This window comes from Odocoileus virginianus, chromosome 3, assembly GCF_023699985.2.
Source record: "Odocoileus virginianus isolate 20LAN1187 ecotype Illinois chromosome 3, Ovbor_1.2, whole genome shotgun sequence".
Lineage (NCBI taxonomy): Eukaryota > Metazoa > Chordata > Mammalia > Artiodactyla > Cervidae > Odocoileus > Odocoileus virginianus.
In genome coordinates, this window is record NC_069676.1 from 42,463,881 (window position 1) to 42,483,453 (window position 19,573).

Sequence of the window (19,573 nt, forward strand, 5' to 3'; positions counted from 1 at the left end):
GTAGGCGTTTGCGACCCAGCGAGATGACGCCGCGGCCGGGAGTGGAGCTCTGGAAAGGAGAACGAAAGAGAGGCACAGCGGGATTTGGAACAAGGGGGAGCACGTTAAAGTCGGCTGCAAACTAAGTATGTAATTTGTAGGGTGTGAAGAGGGTCAGAGCAAACCTCTCCCTGCCACGTGACGAGCTACTACACAGCTAATTGTTTTAGAACACTTTTTGAATTATTTAACTTCGTAATAGAGTGATCCCAAAAGAGAAGTAACTGCCCTTCCCCTCCCAAAAGCAAAGGAAACATAAAGAATGGGTGGTGGAATTTTAGGTTAATGTTTTATTTTTTACCTTTCCCCATAATCATTTATTACTTCAACAAATACTTAGCACCTCTCCATGTTTCAGAATACAGCACTGAAAGAAACTCCCACCTTTGAGGAATTTCTTTTCCTGTGAGGCAGACTATAGTGTAAAATACATACTATATATAATGGTAAAGGTATTATGAAGGAAAAGCAGAGAAGTGAGCTAGGGAAGAGGAGTAACCTTCTATTTTTAAATCCTGTAACTTAAAACCCCCAGTATATGAAAATGCAAATTTAGAAGCTTCCAGGAAGTTCCCTTAAGGCCCCAGCCACAATGCTGTGGTCTGTGTGTTCTGTGAATGTTTTCTTAATAAATGTATATAGGCTTCAGGTCATAAAATTAAATTTGATTGATTTGCAGGAAAATCATGTCATGAAACAAGACATTTATTTTACCCCACAGCTTCTCCACTCTGGTCTCCATCATTCCCTTAGAAGCTTGCTCCTCTCCCCCATATACAGTTGAGCTGCCTCTCTGAGGAGAGAAGGGCCTGTGTTCTCCTGAATCTGGTTTCCCTTAACATTTATCTGGCCCTGGTGACCGCTCAGAAACACACAAACTCTGTGTTGTTAAGAAAACTAAAAGGTCATTCATCTATTCATTTCCCCAAGCCAGCCACAAGCCCAAATAGACTGAATGGTGCCCTTATTGCAAAACTTTCAGGGTAGCCAGGGTTCAAAGTCCTCCCAAGTTCCCCTAGAGCTTTCCCTCCGAGTACAAAAACCATCACTCAGTTTTACAAATAAGTCTTAATTCTAGCGTCTGCATGTTGGGAGATTCAGGCTTAATCAGGCCTTTTTCCTGTAACAAACATACCTTCAGTCCTCTTTTTTGTCCCCTTTGTTTGTTTGTCCCCATACTAGATTGTTTCAATTCTCCTACTGGTGTATCATGAACTCAGGGCATTTTGCACAACATTCTGACATGCTGCATGCAACAGACAATATATAAATGGAAAAAATTCCCTCAGAGAGCCCTTTGTACCTTTCAAAATACCATTAATGTACCTAGCATCTAACTGGATGTACCCAACAAGCATTATGTACCACAGTCTCTGAACACATTTAACAAAGTTCTCTTTGAAATAGCTGCAGGTCTTTATGAACCTGATAAAATATGACAAATACTGAAGCCAGCAGGTTTGGGGTGACCAGTTTGCTAAAAGTAAATCTGATACCTGTTTGGAATTGCCACTTTCAAACATCCATAAAAAGGAATTCTGCCTAAAACCACTTATCACTGAATAGGAAAAAAGTTTATATTCGATGAAGCTGAGTAATACACATGCAGAGTTACTATTCTATTGATGTTTTGTAAATGCTTGAAGTCCACAAGTTATTTTTAAATATATATGGATCATCCCCAGTGATCCATACCTTTATATAATCCCCTGCCTTTGAGTGTGGGAGGGACAGGTGAATGTGAGCTAGCACTCCTGTGATTAGGTTATGCTATGTGGACAGTTGACTTTAATGGGAAACTATCCTCAGTGGACCTGACCTAATCAGGTGAGCCCTTGAAAGGATATAAGTTATGGGGATGTAATGTACAGCACAGTGACCATAACTAATGGTTTTAAAACTTCTCATCAGGGACTTCCTTGGTGGTCCAGCGGTTAAGACTCTGAGCTCCCAATGGAGGGGGCATGGGTTTGATCCCTGGTTGGGGAACTAAGATCCCACATGCTACATGTACAATAAATAAATAAAATAAAAACATTTTTAAAAAAAGAAAAAACTTCTCATCACAAGAAAAAAACAATTCTGTACAAGTAATGGATGTTAACTGGACATCCAGGTATGGTGATTATTTCACAATACATACAAATATCAAATCATTTGTTGCACACCTGAAACCACCATAATGTTATATGCCAATTATATCTTAATTTTAAACATAAAATTTTTTGAGAATTAGGTGTTTGGGCTCTTCTGGAGGAAATAAGTGTGGCAAGGATTTGCTGGTGAAGTTTTTCTGTTCCAGGTTTCAAAATGGAGAAGGCCACGTGTCAAGCAATGCAGATGGTCTCTGTTTGCTGAAAGCAGCCCCTAGCTGATAGCCGGCAACGAAATATCAATAGAAACCACTGTCTTTACAACTAAAGGCAACTGAATTCTGCTACACCATGTGAGACTAGAAGAAGACCCCAAGCTTAAGATGAAGACACAGTTTGGCTGACATCCTAATTTCACCACTGTGAGAATCTTAAGAGAGCCCAGGTACCTAGTGCTTAGTCTTCTGACCAACAGAGCTGTGAAGTAAGTATTGTTTTAAGCCACTAAATTTGTGGTAATTTGTTATGCAGCAACAGAAAACTAAAAATATCACACACACATAACCACAGCAAGAAGCTGAAAAACAAGACAAACATATGCCCTGTTTATTTACACTTTTATTAATAAAGACAACCAAAGAAGGATAAGGTTTCAATATTTTATTCAAGTTTTAAGTGATGTTAATTACAGCATTTGAAGGGGAGAATCTAATTCCACACAAAATGGAACTCTAAAATGTACCCATTAAACTGCTAAAAAATAAACTTGAGTGGCGAGAATACAACAGAAGTCCAATTTAGATTCTGAGTGTTGTCACCATGTGATTACAGTCACAGAGACTCTTCCCAGCTTGCAGCTGGGGCTCTTAGAAGCTATTTCATACTCTGGTGCAAGGGCAAAAAAACCACAATGTGAGAGGGAATTAAGTCCTGAATTATTGGCTTCATCACAACTTCTCCACCCCAAAATGGCACAAAAGAAAGAGCTACCACACCCTGCAGACTACTTTTTGTGTAAAAGAGGTGATGGATGGAGGTGGAAAAAGTCCCTGCCTAAAAAAGTCCCTTTCAGATAAGTTTGTACACACCATCAAACAAAGAGCCTCTCCTCAATCCATTAGGGTAGGAAACCAAGGTTCAATTCTCAGGAAGTTACAATTTCATTCAGTTACTCAATAGGAATTTACAAAGTGCCTGCAAATTATCAGCTTCCACTTGCAGCCATTTCTAGGTAAAAAAGAAACCTGACATCTCTAGTGGGGCCAGCAAGCTCCCCACCAAGTCTACAGCTGAAAGGACCTTTTCTGAAATTGGGTTTCTTCTGTACCTCTGAAAGGGTAACACCCTAAAGCTGAATCATCTTTACCTGGAAGTCTAACATGATATTTAGCAATACCTGCATCCCAGACATACAACATTAAAAGGTACACTAAATTCTGAAGGTAGCTATGCTGCAAAATAGTTTAAAATTAAACGATTGTACAATATTCATTTATGCTTGAAACTCCAGTCCTAAACCAAGCTTGTGGCCACCAGCATTGACATTCTTGCCATCCAGCAGAGCCGACAGTGTCAGTTTGATACCTGCAGGAGAAACCAGGGAGAAGAAAGGAAGAGAGAGGTAGAAAAGAAAGGAGAAGAAAGGTTAGCTCAGGAGGATCACTGCAGCACACTGGGGACACCACATCAGGTTCAAAACCTGTTCCAGCCGTGTGTGATCAGCAGGAGCAAAACCACAGGGCTCTTCAGTCCCTGTTACTCAACACCACCTGACTAATGACTAGGCAGCCTAGGATGAGCTGATAAAACAATAATGATTCTTCCACAGCTCACCCAAATCCACTTAAGGGACTCTGCTTTCCTTTATCCTCTCAATATCCCTGGTATAATCAGCACCATGCAGTAAACTTCTTTAGCAAAAGCCCCCTGAAACAAAACTCTAGCTATGAATCAGACTCCAAGGTCTTACGCTCCCACTCACAGCACAGATACAGACACACGGATACATACACACACACACAACTAAATGCTATTTTCTCTAGAATAGCTTGATTCTGCCATCATGTAATCTTAGATATCCAGAATTCAAAACCCCAATTTAACCAAACTAACCCCAAGGTGGTATTATTTCCTGTAGCTGTAACATTAATTCGATGGACTGGCCTAGCTAACTTTGCAGAAGAAACCTACAAACCAGTTTTACAATGAGGATGATCGGTAGGCTGGTTTTAAGAACTTGCTGGAAATAAGTATCAAGCATTAGGTACACACTGGGACAAAGAATGGAAGAAAATAACTAAAAATGTAATATATGTTAGCCTTGGCCTTTTTTCTCCTTCTTATCACCTCTCCTGTTCTCCAAATGTTTTATAATGACAGCACTCCTTTATAAACATTCAACTATAAAATCTGATATACACTCATTTACAATGTACTGTACAGTTATTTATAAGCAATTAACCTAAAGCAGCAAACCAGCACCACATTTTGTTTTAAGACAACTAATTTCACCAATACATACCTGGCTTTAGGGTCTGAGTATATCCTAATCCTATCAGGCTGGAGTTGTTCACTTTAGCCTAGTCAAGGAAAAGGTAAGAGTGAAAATGTTAAATACTTCATGTTACTGTCTCTGAACTGAATAAGAGCTTTTTAACTAACCAACTCTGGATTTCAGTATCAAATTCTATTTTTTCATGACCTCTTTGTTTACAGGATTCATTAAATTCAATATGAAATATATTAAATTTAGGAATGAGGTCTCAGAGAGTAACACAAAGAGATAACATAATTTTCAATTAAAAGGAAGTTATTATATACATTTGATTCCTTATGATATGTGACCCAATTCCATTTATGCTGAGTATATCTGTAATTTTAAATTATAACAGATGAGAACACCTTCATTTATGGCCAGAGACATTAAAGACTTTCTTTATAAAAGACTTCTTCAAGATCTATTTGTTGGGATAAGGAAAAACAGAGCAAATATCAAATGAGGTTATGAATCTTTTGTTATGTGGCAGAATATTGTTTAAATTTTCTCTTCATGAAAAACAGAAACAAAAACCATAATGACATGAAGGAAATTCAGCACAGACAAACCTGAATATTTGGAGCAAAAGAATTACTTAAGAATAACTTAAATCTTACACTTAGTGAGTGCTGATTAATAATCAATCAATAAAGCAAATGAGCCAATAATAATTTTCCCCTTATTCTCCTGCCTGAGTTGTAGGGAAATCTGGGCCTCTCCCTGACCCTTTTCTGGGAAATGAGAGGTCAGCAGAGCAAGCTCAGGCTGTGAGAACATCGAGTCCTGGCGAAATCGAGAGCTACCAGGGTGCGTGTTTTCCCGCTCACACGCTGTTTTTAGACCTGGCATCTCCCACAGGAGAAAACAGGAAGGAAGGCCTCCAGGCAGGCGGTGCCCCATCTAGCTGTTCCCTTTTGCCCATGCCCTCCAAATAACATGGCCCCTTTTCCTTTGTCTTCAAGTGCCTAACCTTAAAGAAGCCAAACTCACTTCCTATCTCAGGAGACTGTAAATTACACAAGCCAGCCCAGAAAGCATCCTGCAACATGAGATTTCCTCATTCCACCCCAAAAGGGCTACAGCCGGCAGTGCCCTGTGACAGCAGAGATGAGCTCAGCAAGATTTAAGGGTCCACCAGCTATGCTACAGGGTCTGCAAGATAAGAGGCCAGTCAGTCAATAAGAGGGCCTGATTTCTTAACATGCGGTATAGGAACAGGGCAAGAGAATGAAAACTGAGGGGGAAAGGAACATTTAAAACCTTAGGTTCAAGGTTTACAGTCTGCAGCAGGGACTAGGGACTGGTTAGAGAAGGAGGCTCCATAGCAAGGCAGTCTGGGTCAAACACAAACCCCAGCACTTAGCAACCGCCTGCCCTTGGGGAAGCCACTCAGCTGCTCTGAGCTTTCCGTTCCTCATCTGTGAAAACTGATGGGATAGGTTTAAAAAGGCACTTATCTCAAGTGGGTTGTACAAGAATTAAATACAGTAATTCACATATAATAGGCTCCATACAGTGTTTGGCACCCACAGTAAGTACTATTACTCTTATTGTTTTACTCGTGGTAAAAACCCTCTCACAGTGAGAAAAATCACTATCCACAGCATGGAACTCCCATCAGCCCTAAAGGACTGCAACCTAAGGAGTCAGGTGGGGTCTCAGCAATACATGATTCCACAGGTACCCACCGAGAAGCAGGCGTCCGGGTCAATCTGGTACTTGGCTGCTATTCCGAAGCGAGTGTTACTGTTTCCTGCTGTCCAGGCCAGATTAACAGCAGTCTCCAACTTCTTGTTCACCTTCTGATAAATGGAGCCACCAAACTCTGTTCCATCATTTCTGCAAATAAGCACAGCACAGATACCAAGCAGCTTAGCAAGCGGGGCTGAGCTGGGCAAAGCTAACCAAGTCTAACAGAGGACGGGAATGTTGTAAATGGACTGAACTGATCACAAAACAGGCACCAAATTACAGGAAGCCTGATAGGAATGGCACAGACACCAGGGTTGGGAAGGTTCACAGAAGGTAAAAGCTATCTCAGAAATCACTGGGAACATGCAAGGCAACTCAGTCAACTACTCAGGCTGCAAGGAACTTGAAGTTTGCTTCCAAAATATTCTTTAAAATAAAAATAGTGACTAGGGCAGTGGGATTCTGAATTCTGAGTGATTTCTTCCTTCAGCTGCTAAAGTTATTACATTTATGAAATGCTGTATTATAAACATAGAAATCTAGAACAAAGCCAGAAATGGTAAGAAAGTCCAGGCCATTCATACTCCTCAGAAGGCAGCCTATAGCCAGTGCTTAGCACCAGCAGCTGCATCCACTGCTGTGGGTGCACGGCCAGTAGGAGGAACGGCAATTACAAAAGAACCTGACCTATAATTGAGGCTCGTTGGCCCATGCTGCAACACCTACAGTCTTGGTGAACCCTGAAAAGGAGCAACTTGCCATACTAGAAAATGTTTCTGTCTTTCAAAAATGAATGAATGAAACCCAGCAGGCCAAACTGGGTTTCCTCTCTTCCCAGCCTCTGACATTTTTAATATAAAAATACAATGTCAAAGTTCTGCTCCATCATTTTGGGTGTCTCCAGTGGAAACAGCACTGGAAACTGTTAAGGCAGAGCCCATATATTTAGGAATCCAGCAAAAAGCCTAGAACTCACTAACCCAACAAAAAAAATTGTTGCTGTTTCATTACAAACTCTGCTCTTCACTAATATGCTCTCCTAAAGTAGATGCTCAGAGAACACATTCTAAGTTCTTAAGTTCTCCCGTGAAATTCAGCCAGTCAGACACTGTAATTCCAAAAAGTATGGCAAAAACCACTACAATATTGTAAAGTAATTAGCCAAAAAGTATAGGAAGAGCCCAGACACCACCTGATTCATAGGGAATCTAACTTCTTCAGAAAGTCAGTATGCTATAAAACAGCAGCTTGTCAAACACAATAGATTCTGAACTGACTGTGGTGTGATGCAAAGAGGGAAATTTTCTTGGGCTTAAATGTGTTTAAATGTTAGATTTCTCAATGCATTCTAAAACCAGCAACACTGCCTTCCTGTACTGAACTCTTAAAACCATAGACAGAAGGAACTCACTGCACAGAATTCATCTGTAGGAAGCACACAGAATATCTGTTACACATCTGGGCCTCTGCAAGACTAAGGCAACCCAGACTAGCTGTGTCAGCTGTTTCCATGCCAGTTCCAAAAATGAACCATGTCCACTTATTGAAAACCTTGAGGCTCAGATAAGGAAAATAGCTATCAGTCATTGTTCTTCCTAAAACTGTGCAATTTCCCAATTCCAAACCAAGGAAGCTCTTTCTGAATCAGCCAAAATTCTCAATTAAAAAATACTTCTATGCTTGTGATATTTTCCTATGACTTTCCTGCACATTATCTTTTTAAAATTTACATTTTTTTTTTTTTTTACCTTTTTTGAGTATACACTTCTGTGAGTTTTTATAGACAGACTCGTGTGGCCAGGATATAGAACAGTCCCACAATCAAACTCCCCTGTGCCACCCCTTTGTATAACACCCTCTCTGTTCCCCTCTCTCAACCACTGGGCTGTCCATCTCTATAGTTTTCCTTTGAAAGCAGTTTTAAAGTTTTCTCTAAAGTTTTCCTTTAGTTTTAAAAGACTCACATTTTATTAATTTTTTATATTACTATATATCTTTATGTTAGTTTATTATAAAAAAATCCTCAAAATTTTATTAATAGAAATGTTACTAGTTTAGACACAAATACCATTTACTTGTCTGTAAATTTTAAGTCACTTCTTGAGTGACCTCTAGTGGAAAGAAAGAAATCTGGTAAAATTGTACCCAACTTGTACCACTCATTAGTTTCTTGTATCTACAGAGATATCATGGATGAAATTTTCATTTCCCTTCAATCTAAATCAGCAGTCTATTTCAACCCTAAAGTTTGATTACAAAGGGTCTTCTCCAACCTACCCTGTAATTTTCTCTTCCCTTCACAATACTGTCCAGTTAATAAACTTTTAAATGGACTGCCATGCAGAGAAGACAGTATTTAACTGAGACGATCATGTCCTAATTAGTCTCCCATGCCAACATTCCATTCAGTACAGCAAGCTGGTTCTCAGGCAGTATACAGAGAGAGAGGGCTACAACCCCCCACCCCCATCCTATTAACTAAAATGAAAGGACCGCCAGTGTCTGTAAAGCTGCAGGGAAGGGATGCTCCTGTGGACTGACATCATGCTCTTGCCATAACTGGTCAGTCTTTCTGTGTGCACCAGGGACAACATTTTACTGTCCACAGAATAGGAAGAACCTACATCACCTCAGGAAATGGGTAAGTGAGAAACAAGAAAACACTAGTAGGCCATTTGGCTCATCTGATTCCAACAAACTCATTTCACAGTGATTAAAAAATGAGCTTAGCAAAAAATCATGAACAACAATCCCCGGACTGCACACACTCACGTACACTTACACATTGGTGTGAAGCTGGAACTCGTCAGTCTTGTAGCCAACCGCAAAGTTGCTCTGAGTCACGCGAGACTTTGCGGTCTCAAAATTCATCTGGTAGCCAGCCAGCCAGCCTTCATAACCCAGCACCAGGGCGCCCCGGATGGAAGGACCAGCGATGTCAAAATCCACGTCGCAGCCCAGGTTGATATGTTCCCGCTTGTACCCTGTCTTAATTTTAGCGTTTTTTTTCCTGAAGGAAAAGAAATCATATTAAAATCAGAAGTTAACTCATTTCTTGACAACCACGCCAGAAATACACCTTTTAAAAAGCTAATCCCTATTTGAGTAGGGGGGTAGGAAAGCAAAGTCAGGGCCCCAGATGTCCTTAAGCAGCTGTTGCAACCTCTCTGCAACCAAAATCCAAAATAATGCAGAAATGCCACCCTAATGAAGTGAGAACACAGGCTTGTAAAAGAAACACTATGTGATTTTTACTATCGTCTCCCTATGCTTAATGTAGTGACCTACACAGGCATTCATTAGGTAGAGTGCCACCGTGTAATTATGAAACAGATGCATCTTTGCTATTTTCCACATCTGTTGGGGGGAAAAAAAATCTGTCATGAAGGTAGCTATCTAAACAGAATTTTTAACAATTTTCTTTTTTGATCACATCCCACAGGATGTGGGATCTTAGTTCCCCAGCCAGGGATTGAACCTGGGCCCCAGCAGTGAGTGCATCAAGTCCTAACCATTGATTGGATCACCAGGGAAGTCCCTAAACAGCAGCTTTTACTATGTGGCTCACTTAGTAAATAAAGAAACAAATACGAGATTCCTTCTAAGTAAATTCAACAGATGGCTTTTAATTCAGTATCCATGTTATTCCAATGAATATAGATTTCAGAGAACCAGGTAGTGAGGTAGAACCTGAGGCCCTGCAGTCACAAGGGGCCAGGAAGCCTTGGTAGACTGGGCCAGACCCCAGATTTGCATGTATGACCAGATCAGTGCCTCCCTTCCCTATTTCACAAGACCCAGCATTTCTCAGGAAGGGCAGGTGAGTTGTGTTACCTGCGAATACATTATCATCATGCCTTTTACCAAAAATCAGCATTAGAGACAAGATCATATCTATCAAATAAAATTGACTATTTCCACCTGATTGTTTCTGTCATTCAACTGCAAAATGAACATCTTCCACAGCAAGAACACTTTCAGTGGAGACCACAGGAGAAAGCAGGTATGCTTCAAGGATCAAGAACCACATAGCCCTGTCCACCCTAACTTCATTCATACTGAGATTAAAGCTTTACCTCCAGCACCCAGACTGTGGGCCCTAAATACCATTCCCTCCTAAAAGGAACCAACACTCCTCAGAAAACTGCAGATTACAGGTTAAGGCAGGAAAGGTGCAGGATGAGCTTGAAGCATCCACCAAAGCTATCAAAGAACTTGATGTTGGAGCAAAAGGACTTAAGAACTAAGATGAAGAGGCTCCCAAGGGTTTCAAACATGGGACAGTATGAGCAATGGATTGAAGTATATCAAATGTTTCAACCTATGAACTCAAGACACATACACATTGGTCATCTTTAGAGACTAGTGAACGAATTTGTTTTGAAAACAGTAAATAAAAAAGGCACAAACATGTTATCCCACCTTTCCTATACTAACTATACTGCAAGATAACCAGAGTTGATGAGAAGTTTTTCTTTACTGAAATATTCCAGCTAAAAAAAATGAAGGAAAGATACAGGTAGAAATATCACCAATTTGTAACCCCTTGAGTAGTCATGAATAGCACTAACATACAAAGAGAAAACCAAACTTCTGTATACATCCCTATGGAAGTATATTTCAGCACCACACCTGCCCAGTGGAATCTAAACGTGATGAAGCCTCTAGACTTAGCAATCCACAGGAAATGTGGGGGCAGGGGGACAAGTTAAACAACACCACAGAATACAAACAGCAAACTTTATGTGTAATTCTAAAAGACAAATGATCTCATTTTAACAAATCTCAAGGGAAAAAAAAAAACAAGATTCTTAAAAACCAAGATTTAGGGGCCATATGAACCAATCTTTATAATTATGTGTGGACAATTTTTGATTCTATAAAAAAGTTTCATGAAATCAGCTAAATCTGAAGAGACTAGACTTAACAATATTAAGAAACTATGATTAATTTTCACAATGAGTATTGTGGTTATGCTGTCTTCAAAAGGAATCTTATTTAAAGATACATATTAAAATATACACAGATAAAATTATGTGATATCTGTTATTTACTTCAAAATAATCTGAGGGTAAGAGGGGTTGATTATGGATGTATAAATTAAACATGACTGACCATGGTATGATAATTATTAAAAGCTCAGTGATGAGAACATGATGAAGATATAATATAATTTTTGGCATTTGTTTGCATGTTTGAAATTTTCAACAATAAAAAATGTAAAGATTAAACACTCCAAGTTTCAGTGAGTCAAAATTTCAGAGATCACAGGTGAAAATAAAACTAACAGCCTTCCCTAGTGACAATGAAACTTGCAACTTTTGTTCAAGTTGCTTCTGTGCATTTTTGCAAGCTTTGAAGAAAAGGAGTGACAACCAAACTCTCTCTCTCAATAAGAAAAACTTAAGGGACTTCCCTGATGGTCCAGTGGTTAAGACTCCATGCTCTCAATGCAGGGGGAACATGTTCAATTCTTGGTCAAGGAACTAAGATCCTGCAAGCTGCACAGGGTGGCCAAAAGGAAAAAAAGAAAACAAACCTATTTAGGTCTACCTGCTCTTTAGGGGAAGAAATCTGGGTTATGATGATGTACCTAATTGGCACCAAGCAGGTAACTGATGGAAAAAACAGCTGCTCAGAGGCTGACATTTAGAAAGAGGGAAAAACCAAGACATGGAAATAGCAGGCATCTTTTAATCACTGGGAAAATGCTGCTGCTGACACAAAATACGACACCTGTGACCGGGCCTCTGACCAGTGGTGTGGACCAGCCACAGTGGACAGTTACACGGTGCCTTCATGTATCACCTCCATGGATTCTGGCCAGAGGCACCAGGTCCCCAGGGAATGCACACTGCTGGGGCAGTGACTCAGGTTTCTCTCCAGGCTTGGCTCTAGGGCAGCATTCCACACCTTTGGAGCTTTTCCCCTTTCAGGTATTATTGGGGTTCTTTTGAAGCTATTTAAACAATGTTGCTAATTTGACAAGCACCTGAGAGGTACACTCAGCTGTGGTTAATAAGCTGGCTTTATATGTCAGGTACCAGTATCCTGATAAGGTCGTCTGCAGCCTCATCCGGCTGTGGTGATGTTTAGTTCCTTAAAGGAAGCCAGGATGCTTTCCCAGGCCGTACCCCTCAGACACTTGGAAAGACAGCTTTCATTTCCAATCTTCATCAAGTCATCAAAACCTTCCTCAAATACCCAATAGCAATGAGTACATCTTGTGCCCACAGTCTTGGTTTCTAAATACCATTCCTCAATAAAAGGAACCAAAGCTCCTTGGAGAAATGGCTGACAGCAGGACTAGTAAAGGACAAGCACACTTTCTGAAGAAGTATTCATGACAGGGGCTTGTCAAGAGCACACAGGACATCAACTTGAAGGCGCTCCCAATGGCCATACCTAGGACAACCCGAGCAACACAATTAATTATAGTAACGGATTATAATCTGTACAAGTAAAATAACTAACAATCCATACTGATACAAATAACTGATCAAATAAATAAAAGGTGGTGAAGGAAGAACTCTTCTTCACAGTAAAATCTCAATAAATGTAGAAGGGATAATGGGAACAGAAAATCACCATCTGCCAAACATAATTGTTATAGGCCAGAATCACTGATGGATGCTAATACTTGTTGAGTCAAAGGATAAAAAATAAAATATCTGCATGGTCTCAAAGCATCTCCCACACAAGATACTTGTTAATTATCAAGAAAAAAAAATTAGTTTTACAGATAAGTCTGCAAACACCACTTTAACCAAGTGACGCAAGTACCGTCACCAGTAATGAGGCATATTAACATATACCTCCTGAGGTCACACACCAAGACGGAGAGAACACAACACGATGTCTGTGGTTGTCACAAGTGCATAACCTGCGTTTAACCATGAGAAAACATCAGGCAAACCCAAATGGAAGGATTCTACAAAGTCATTGGCCAATTATCTTTGAAAGTGACAAAGTCATAAAAGATAGACTATGCCCCAGGTTAGAAGAGACAAAGGAAACTTTGCAGTTAAAAGCAATGTAGTGTCCTGAACTAGATCATGAACCGAGAAATAAGACATCAGAAAGACAAAAGATTAGCTAACAAATCTCCTATCATATAATTCTGATAATTATATGAGATATTAACATTAGGAGAAGGCAAGTAAAGAATATAAGAGGATTCTGTACACTATTTGTGCAACAGTTTTATATATGTTAAATATAAAAATAGTTAAATTTCAAAAAAAAAAAACCACTTTTCAGTTATGTATATATTACTGCAAGTCCTAGAGACGTCTCTGCAAACTCCCCAAAGGCAGTGAGAAAACCCTTTACAAATTCCAAAGTGTGCCACCTCAGGGCAGCAAGCAAAGCCCTCAGCAGCAAATCCAAGCACATGGGCACGTCCCCCAGCCCTTGTGCTATCAGTGTCTCTCTGGATAAGCTCCCATCACGGTGCCTGGGGGTAAGCAGACGAGCAGGAAGGCCACGCTCCTGCGGGAGAGACTACAGTAGAGATGAGAGCGAGGTCAATTCAGCTCCTGGCCAATCATCTTCAGACCATCCATAATCAAGTTATAAAAAGACTAGAATCTAGAGGCAGGATCCCAGTGTGCCCAGTCCTTGGGGTCACCCTGCACAGGGTCTGAACTCGGGAGAGTCTCCCTCTAATAAATATTCATTGGAAGAAGAAAAAGGAAGGAGAGAGAGAAGAACATAACATGAAATGGCAAAAAATGAAATTCAGAATGCCACTGAACCACACACCTAAAAGATGGTTGAGGTGGTAAATTTTATGTGCATTTTACCATAATTTTTAAAAACTAAGAAATGAAATTCAATACACACCCTTGAGGCTTATCATCAGTGTGCAAAACAACCTTCCCAGATCTAAAAGACCCAACTGCTGAGTGGAAAAAAACAAGTGTGTGTTCTGGAGGAGAACAACTCCCTCAGCCACTGTGAGGAGCTCCGGGAGCTGAGGCAGACCAGCACATCCTCTTGCCTCCCGTGCCGTGCTGTGCTTAGTCACTGAATCACGTCCGACTCTTTGCAATCTCAGGGACTGTAGCCCGCCAGGCTTCTCTGTCCACGAGATTCTCCAGGCAAGGACACTGGGACAGGCTGCCATTTTCCTCCTGCAGGGGATCTTCCTGACACAGGGACCAAACCCACATCTTCTGTGTCTCCCGCCCTGCAGCACTGATGCCTCATTACCTGCTGAGCCGTCAGGGAAGACCCAGGTCCTCAATAACCAGCAGGCCTAATCTGCCTGTGGCTGGAGGGCCTGAAGCAGCAAAGTGCAGCCTCAGGGGCCACCTTGCAATTAAGCCCACACACTCTCAGTGTCCCTAAGTAGGAAGCTGGGGAAAGGGCTCTCCAGCCTGAAAAAAATGAGGCTGGCAACAGTGACCCATTAGCCCCTGCTTCCAAACACCGCCCTACAGCCTTGGCCACTTAACATTACCAGCAGCCTCACTCACAAGGAATGGAGCATCACTGGACCAGAAATCCTGCAGCCTCCTCAGCTGAGGCCAGTAAAACAGTAACAACCAGCACAGAAGGAACCTTACTATAAAACACTGCTAAGAGTCCTTAAGGAGAGAACAGATGAAATCCTTACCCAGTGTTTGGTGAGAAGGATGAATCGAAGGTCAGCTTCAGGCCACGCGCAAGCTGAACAGGAAAGAAATTCACCAACAGGTCTAGTCACAAGACAGGCCAGCAGACGTCAGCTGATAAAACCGCGTCTTTTCGCGCACGCCCAGTACCTGGTCCTCCACAGCGATCTCCGTGCCCAGCGTGTTGTCCGTGTTCCATTTCTCTGTGAACGTCAGGCCATATTCAGTCCATCTGTACTTGGTTTCCAGGCTGCCCGTCACTTTGGTGGTCTCCGTGTTGGCTGAACCTGAGCTCGTAAATTCCTTTAAAGAAGACAGTCACAGCCTGCATGCCAGCACTTCATTCTGCATCACTCCACCCCTAAATGGACTGCACTTTCCTTTATGCAACAGGTGAGACCCTGAATGTGTGGCTGCAAGAGCTCCATCCATAATTGATTTAGATATTTAAAGTGTGGTGGCTCAGTGGTAAAGAATCCGTCTGCCGATAAAGGAGATGCGAATTCTATCCCTGGGTTGGGAAGATTCCCCTGGAGAAGGAAATGGCAACCTATTCTGGTATTCTTGCCTAGGAAATCCCAAGGACAGAGGAAGCTGGTGGGCTACAGTCCATGGGGTCACAAAGAGTTGGACACGACTTTGCAACTAACCAACTATTTAAAGATGGAATCCGCTAACTAAAGGAATCTTACGGAGAATTCTATATCAGGAGACAGCTTCCTTCCTCCCCTGCAACTCTTCAGTCTGGACAGGAAGGCCTCCTGTCCTCCTGTCTTCAGGCTCACACAGAGAAAAAGCTTTGAGCTAAAGTGGACATTGCAGTAATTCTACCCAAAACTTCTTCCTTCTGACAATTACCACATGCACGATCTAAAAGACATTACTAATTTTTTTTTAAATAATCATGTGGTATGGAACACAGGTCAATTTTGAAATAAGATACATAAGGAAAAATAAATCAGAGGCCTGCCTCATATTCCTATGAGTATTAACAGATGCTGAATTGGGGACCTAGTGGTTTGGTTCCCCTGGACCACCCATCCCACAGAATATACAATAAATGTGACAACCACAAGTTGCCACAATCAGAAAAGTTCCTTTGTTTGCCACTCAGATGGAAGTTATTTATTATTTACTGATCTACAATAAATACCCATACTCATGTGGGCCAGACAACTTACCAATCCATTCTCGGATTTTGTTTTCAGATCAAGTTTTATTAAGCCAAATCCTAAAGAAAGAACATGGTTACTGTTAATAGGTTAAATAACTCAAGAGCAGCATCTCCGCCTCCCTTAGGAAATCTTAAAAATGCCATGAGTGCAGAGGGCACCAGTATCCACTGCTGCCTGCCTCTGTAGGTGGAGCTTGGTTGCCATGGAGCCTGGTTGCCATGGAACAGTGGCAGAAGGAACAGGCACAGTCCCACCTGCAGTCCCAGCGGAGTCTGAGAAAAAGGTGTGTGACAGCGTGAGCACCAGCCTAAGGACAAGCTAAATTTAGAAGCCACAGTCCACCACAGCGGCACTCAGACCTGCTCCCACCTGGGAGAGGAAACAAGAAGGTCCACTTGTCTGAGCAATTTGCTAACCTACTTGAACTGGGTGCGCAACCAAAACTGCTTGACTAGCCATAGAAGGCTTATCCTTTTTCCCTGACATGAAGATTCTAAGAGCTGACTGACCCAGGTCTCTCAAACTGTGATGGGTAGAATACCAAACAAGTGAACCCAGTCTCTGAGCTGAAAGGCCACTCCATGCAACACTCACCATAGCCCTTTGTGAAGACATCCCTGGCAGATTTGCCAAGATCAGCATACGTGGGAGGCACGGCCATCTTCTGCTATAATAAAAGAATCACCATAATAAACACACTGGAAACTGCAGGTGCCTTTTTCCCCAGGGGTGGACAAAGCAGCCTGTGCAGTCTCCTGCTTCTTTTTGTGGCCAGAGGTGGAAACACCCAGTAGGTTTTTATTGACAGCAGACCAGTCTGACTTTGGAGACCTCTTCTCCTAGGTATCCCCAGGACTAAGCACAGGCCCAGAATATGGCAGGAGTCAGTCAGTATTTGCTAAATGAATTGATTGTCGAAGACACACTCCCATGAGCCAGCTACTTTACTGAACTGCAGGACTCTTGCCAAGACATTATCTTCTTACAAAATATTGACTGCTAGGACATTAAATATATTGAATAGAAATTAGGGCATTTCATAGTATCATATTTTCCAAACAATTCTAATTTCATTCATTCAACAAATATTTATGGAGTACCTACTGTGTGTCAGAATGGACTCAACGTTTCATAAAACATTTGCATTTTATGGGAACCCACTTTTAGAGTATCATATTCCTCATAGAGGAAAGAGTAAAACCTACCTACCTACCTACGCAACTTTTTCCCATGGAAGGAAATGCAAACACACCCCTCCCAAATTTAATTCAAACAAACATCTACTGAGTGTCAATGTGACTTTATTTTCAAAACCAACTATCAAAGTACTACTTGGGATTGATGCATGTCACTATGTCAGTCAACAAGCATTTATTAAGCACCTCAGTGTTCAAGGAAGGCAAGAACTTCAAATAAGTTTAAATAAGGACCACGCTGTGTTGCTGGGAGCCTCCACATTGACACATTATATACCCAGAATTAAGAGTCTAATCTGGACAGCACACACCCCGTACTCCATCCAGGAGGAGAGGGGAACGTGTGAAAGCACTGTCTTCTGCATCTTTTCCATCTCCAAAATTGTTAGCTTCAATTGGCCAAAACTTCAAGTGACCCAAGATGTATCTGTTTTAAATACAGGACACCTAAATTATCAAACTGGAACTGCATACACCCCATGTAAAGTCATATACAAATGTACCCACATAAATAAACATCCACAGGGCATGTTCCTGGTTAAGTGGGAAACCAATGAAAAGTGGTCCAAGTGATCCCAGGGAAGCAGTATCACAAGTGGAAGTTCAGCCTGACCAAAGCCTTAATTTCAAAGACACTGCAAGGAGCACACAGAACCAATGAGCATAATGTTTAAAAAACAAACAAACCTGCAAGCCTCCACAATTTAAATTATAAAACTGTGGTCCAAGTCCTAGTTTACTTTTTTTCAGAGGTTTTGCTAGCTCTGTCCCAGCTCCCTTTTGTATCAGAGCAGAGAGGAGCAGCCCAGTAAGCTGTTTACGTGATCCTATTTTTGTTGCTGTTGTTATTTCTCGCACATGATCAGGCTGGAACTAAAGGCAACTCAGTCCACATTAGGATCAGGGCACAGAGAACATGGGAGAAGACCCATTTTAGGCTGCTTCGACTGGTTTTTTTCCCAAGTCTGAGGACATCCCTCTCCCAATCTGTTTCCCTTTCACCCCAAACGAGCCCCGTAGGCACACCCACCCCAGGGACAGACCAGGAATCCAACCACCAGGTCCTCCCTGCTTTAGCCCACAGATGGGCCAGGGCTCCTCCCAGGAGAAGCAAGGAAACCACCAGGGACTGAAGGCTGAGGTGTCAGAGCCCCAAGGAAACGTGCAGAAAGTCTCAGCAAAGGGCCCCGAACATTCCGCACACACACCAGCACTGAGTTATCAGTGGACAGAGTGCCCCCTTCAGTGCTGTCCCCCCCGGCTGGGCCACAGACTCAGCCCCAGCCGGGCGACAGGGAGAGCAGTCCAGTGCCAACATCTCCAGGTCAGCTAAGACCCCCTTACCTCAAGGGCCAGGGCCTCCCCAAGTACCCTCCCCCGGCTCCAGGGCCCACCTCACCAGGCACGCGCGGCTTGCGCATCTGGACCGGTCCATCCCTCAGGAAAGAGGCAGAACACTCATCATTTAATGCTCCCCAAATGCCCTTGCTTATCCCTAATCCCCAAAAATGAAAAGCAAAGCCACCTGTCAAAACACACTCCACCCACAGCAAAAATCACCCTAAAGTGGCCGCTAAGGAGATTACCATCCAGGACAAGAGAGGTGGGATGGCGGAGCGAGCGCACACAAGACCAGGCTCTCCTCGCGTCCCCAGCGCAGCAGCTGGCAGGGAGCGCGCACAGGAGCCACGGGCTGAGTGGGGCCAAACCCGCTCCTCAGCCTGAGGTAACGCCCGCCAAGGAGGGCATGACCCTGACGCCGTCTTCGCCAAAGGCTCCCTGCAACTGTGTGGCTGCAGCCGCCCCTTCTGCCCTTCCTGCGGTCTTCCTCTTGGCCTACCTCTCGTCTCCCGCTGCACTTATTTGACAGGACTGAAGCAGTTCCGCCTGTTTGAGCTCAGCCTTCTTACAACGGCAAACAGCACCCAACACAGTTCTCAGCACCTGCTTCAAAACCAATCTCACTGTAGAAATAATGATTGCCACCCATGCTTTCTCAGGCCAGGACTAGAGGGGGGAGAGGACTCAGCGTTCTGCTTTCTCACTGAACAGGCTGCCTGCACTGACTTGCAGGCTGAACCCTGGTCCTGGCCCCTCCCGCCACCTGGATCGGCTCCAGACCACTCCCCATCTGTCTCTGCAGCATCCGTCCAAGTGTCTTCAGAAAAGGGAACCATCAAGTGCTGCTGGTGAGACTGTAAACTGGCGCAGCCACTGCGGAAAA

The 19,573-nt window shown here is 42.5% G+C and overlaps 1 protein-coding gene and 1 long non-coding RNA gene across 6 annotated transcripts in view; one reads left to right on the forward strand and one right to left on the reverse strand.

Annotated features, from left to right (window-relative positions):
* LOC139034387 (uncharacterized) lies at window positions 1-3,178 on the forward strand. The gene is made up of 2 exons (XR_011486842.1): window positions 1-125; window positions 2,342-3,178. It is a non-coding gene; the product is annotated as an uncharacterized lncRNA (long non-coding RNA).
* The window catches only part of VDAC1 (voltage dependent anion channel 1), a 26,625-nt gene continuing 9,829 nt past the window's right edge, over window positions 2,778-19,573 (reverse strand). For 3 of the 5 annotated variants that reach the window (XM_020908075.2, XM_020908073.2, XM_070465362.1), the window contains exons 2-9: window positions 16,748-16,820; window positions 16,160-16,209; window positions 15,129-15,281; window positions 14,981-15,033; window positions 9,143-9,370; window positions 6,357-6,507; window positions 4,654-4,711; window positions 2,778-3,716 (exon numbers count right to left, since the gene is read on the reverse strand). In XM_020908075.2, the coding sequence (XP_020763734.1) occupies window positions 3,625-3,716; window positions 4,654-4,711; window positions 6,357-6,507; window positions 9,143-9,370; window positions 14,981-15,033; window positions 15,129-15,281; window positions 16,160-16,209; window positions 16,748-16,814 (852 nt within the window). In that variant the 5' untranslated portion in view covers window positions 16,815-16,820 and the 3' untranslated portion in view covers window positions 2,778-3,624. Of the gene's footprint in view, window positions 3,717-4,653; window positions 4,712-6,356; window positions 6,508-9,142; window positions 9,371-14,980; window positions 15,034-15,128; window positions 15,282-16,159; window positions 16,210-16,747; window positions 16,821-19,189; window positions 19,212-19,573 lie in introns of those variants that run through there. The other 2 variants (XM_070465363.1, XM_020908074.2) reach the window with 2 other exon arrangements.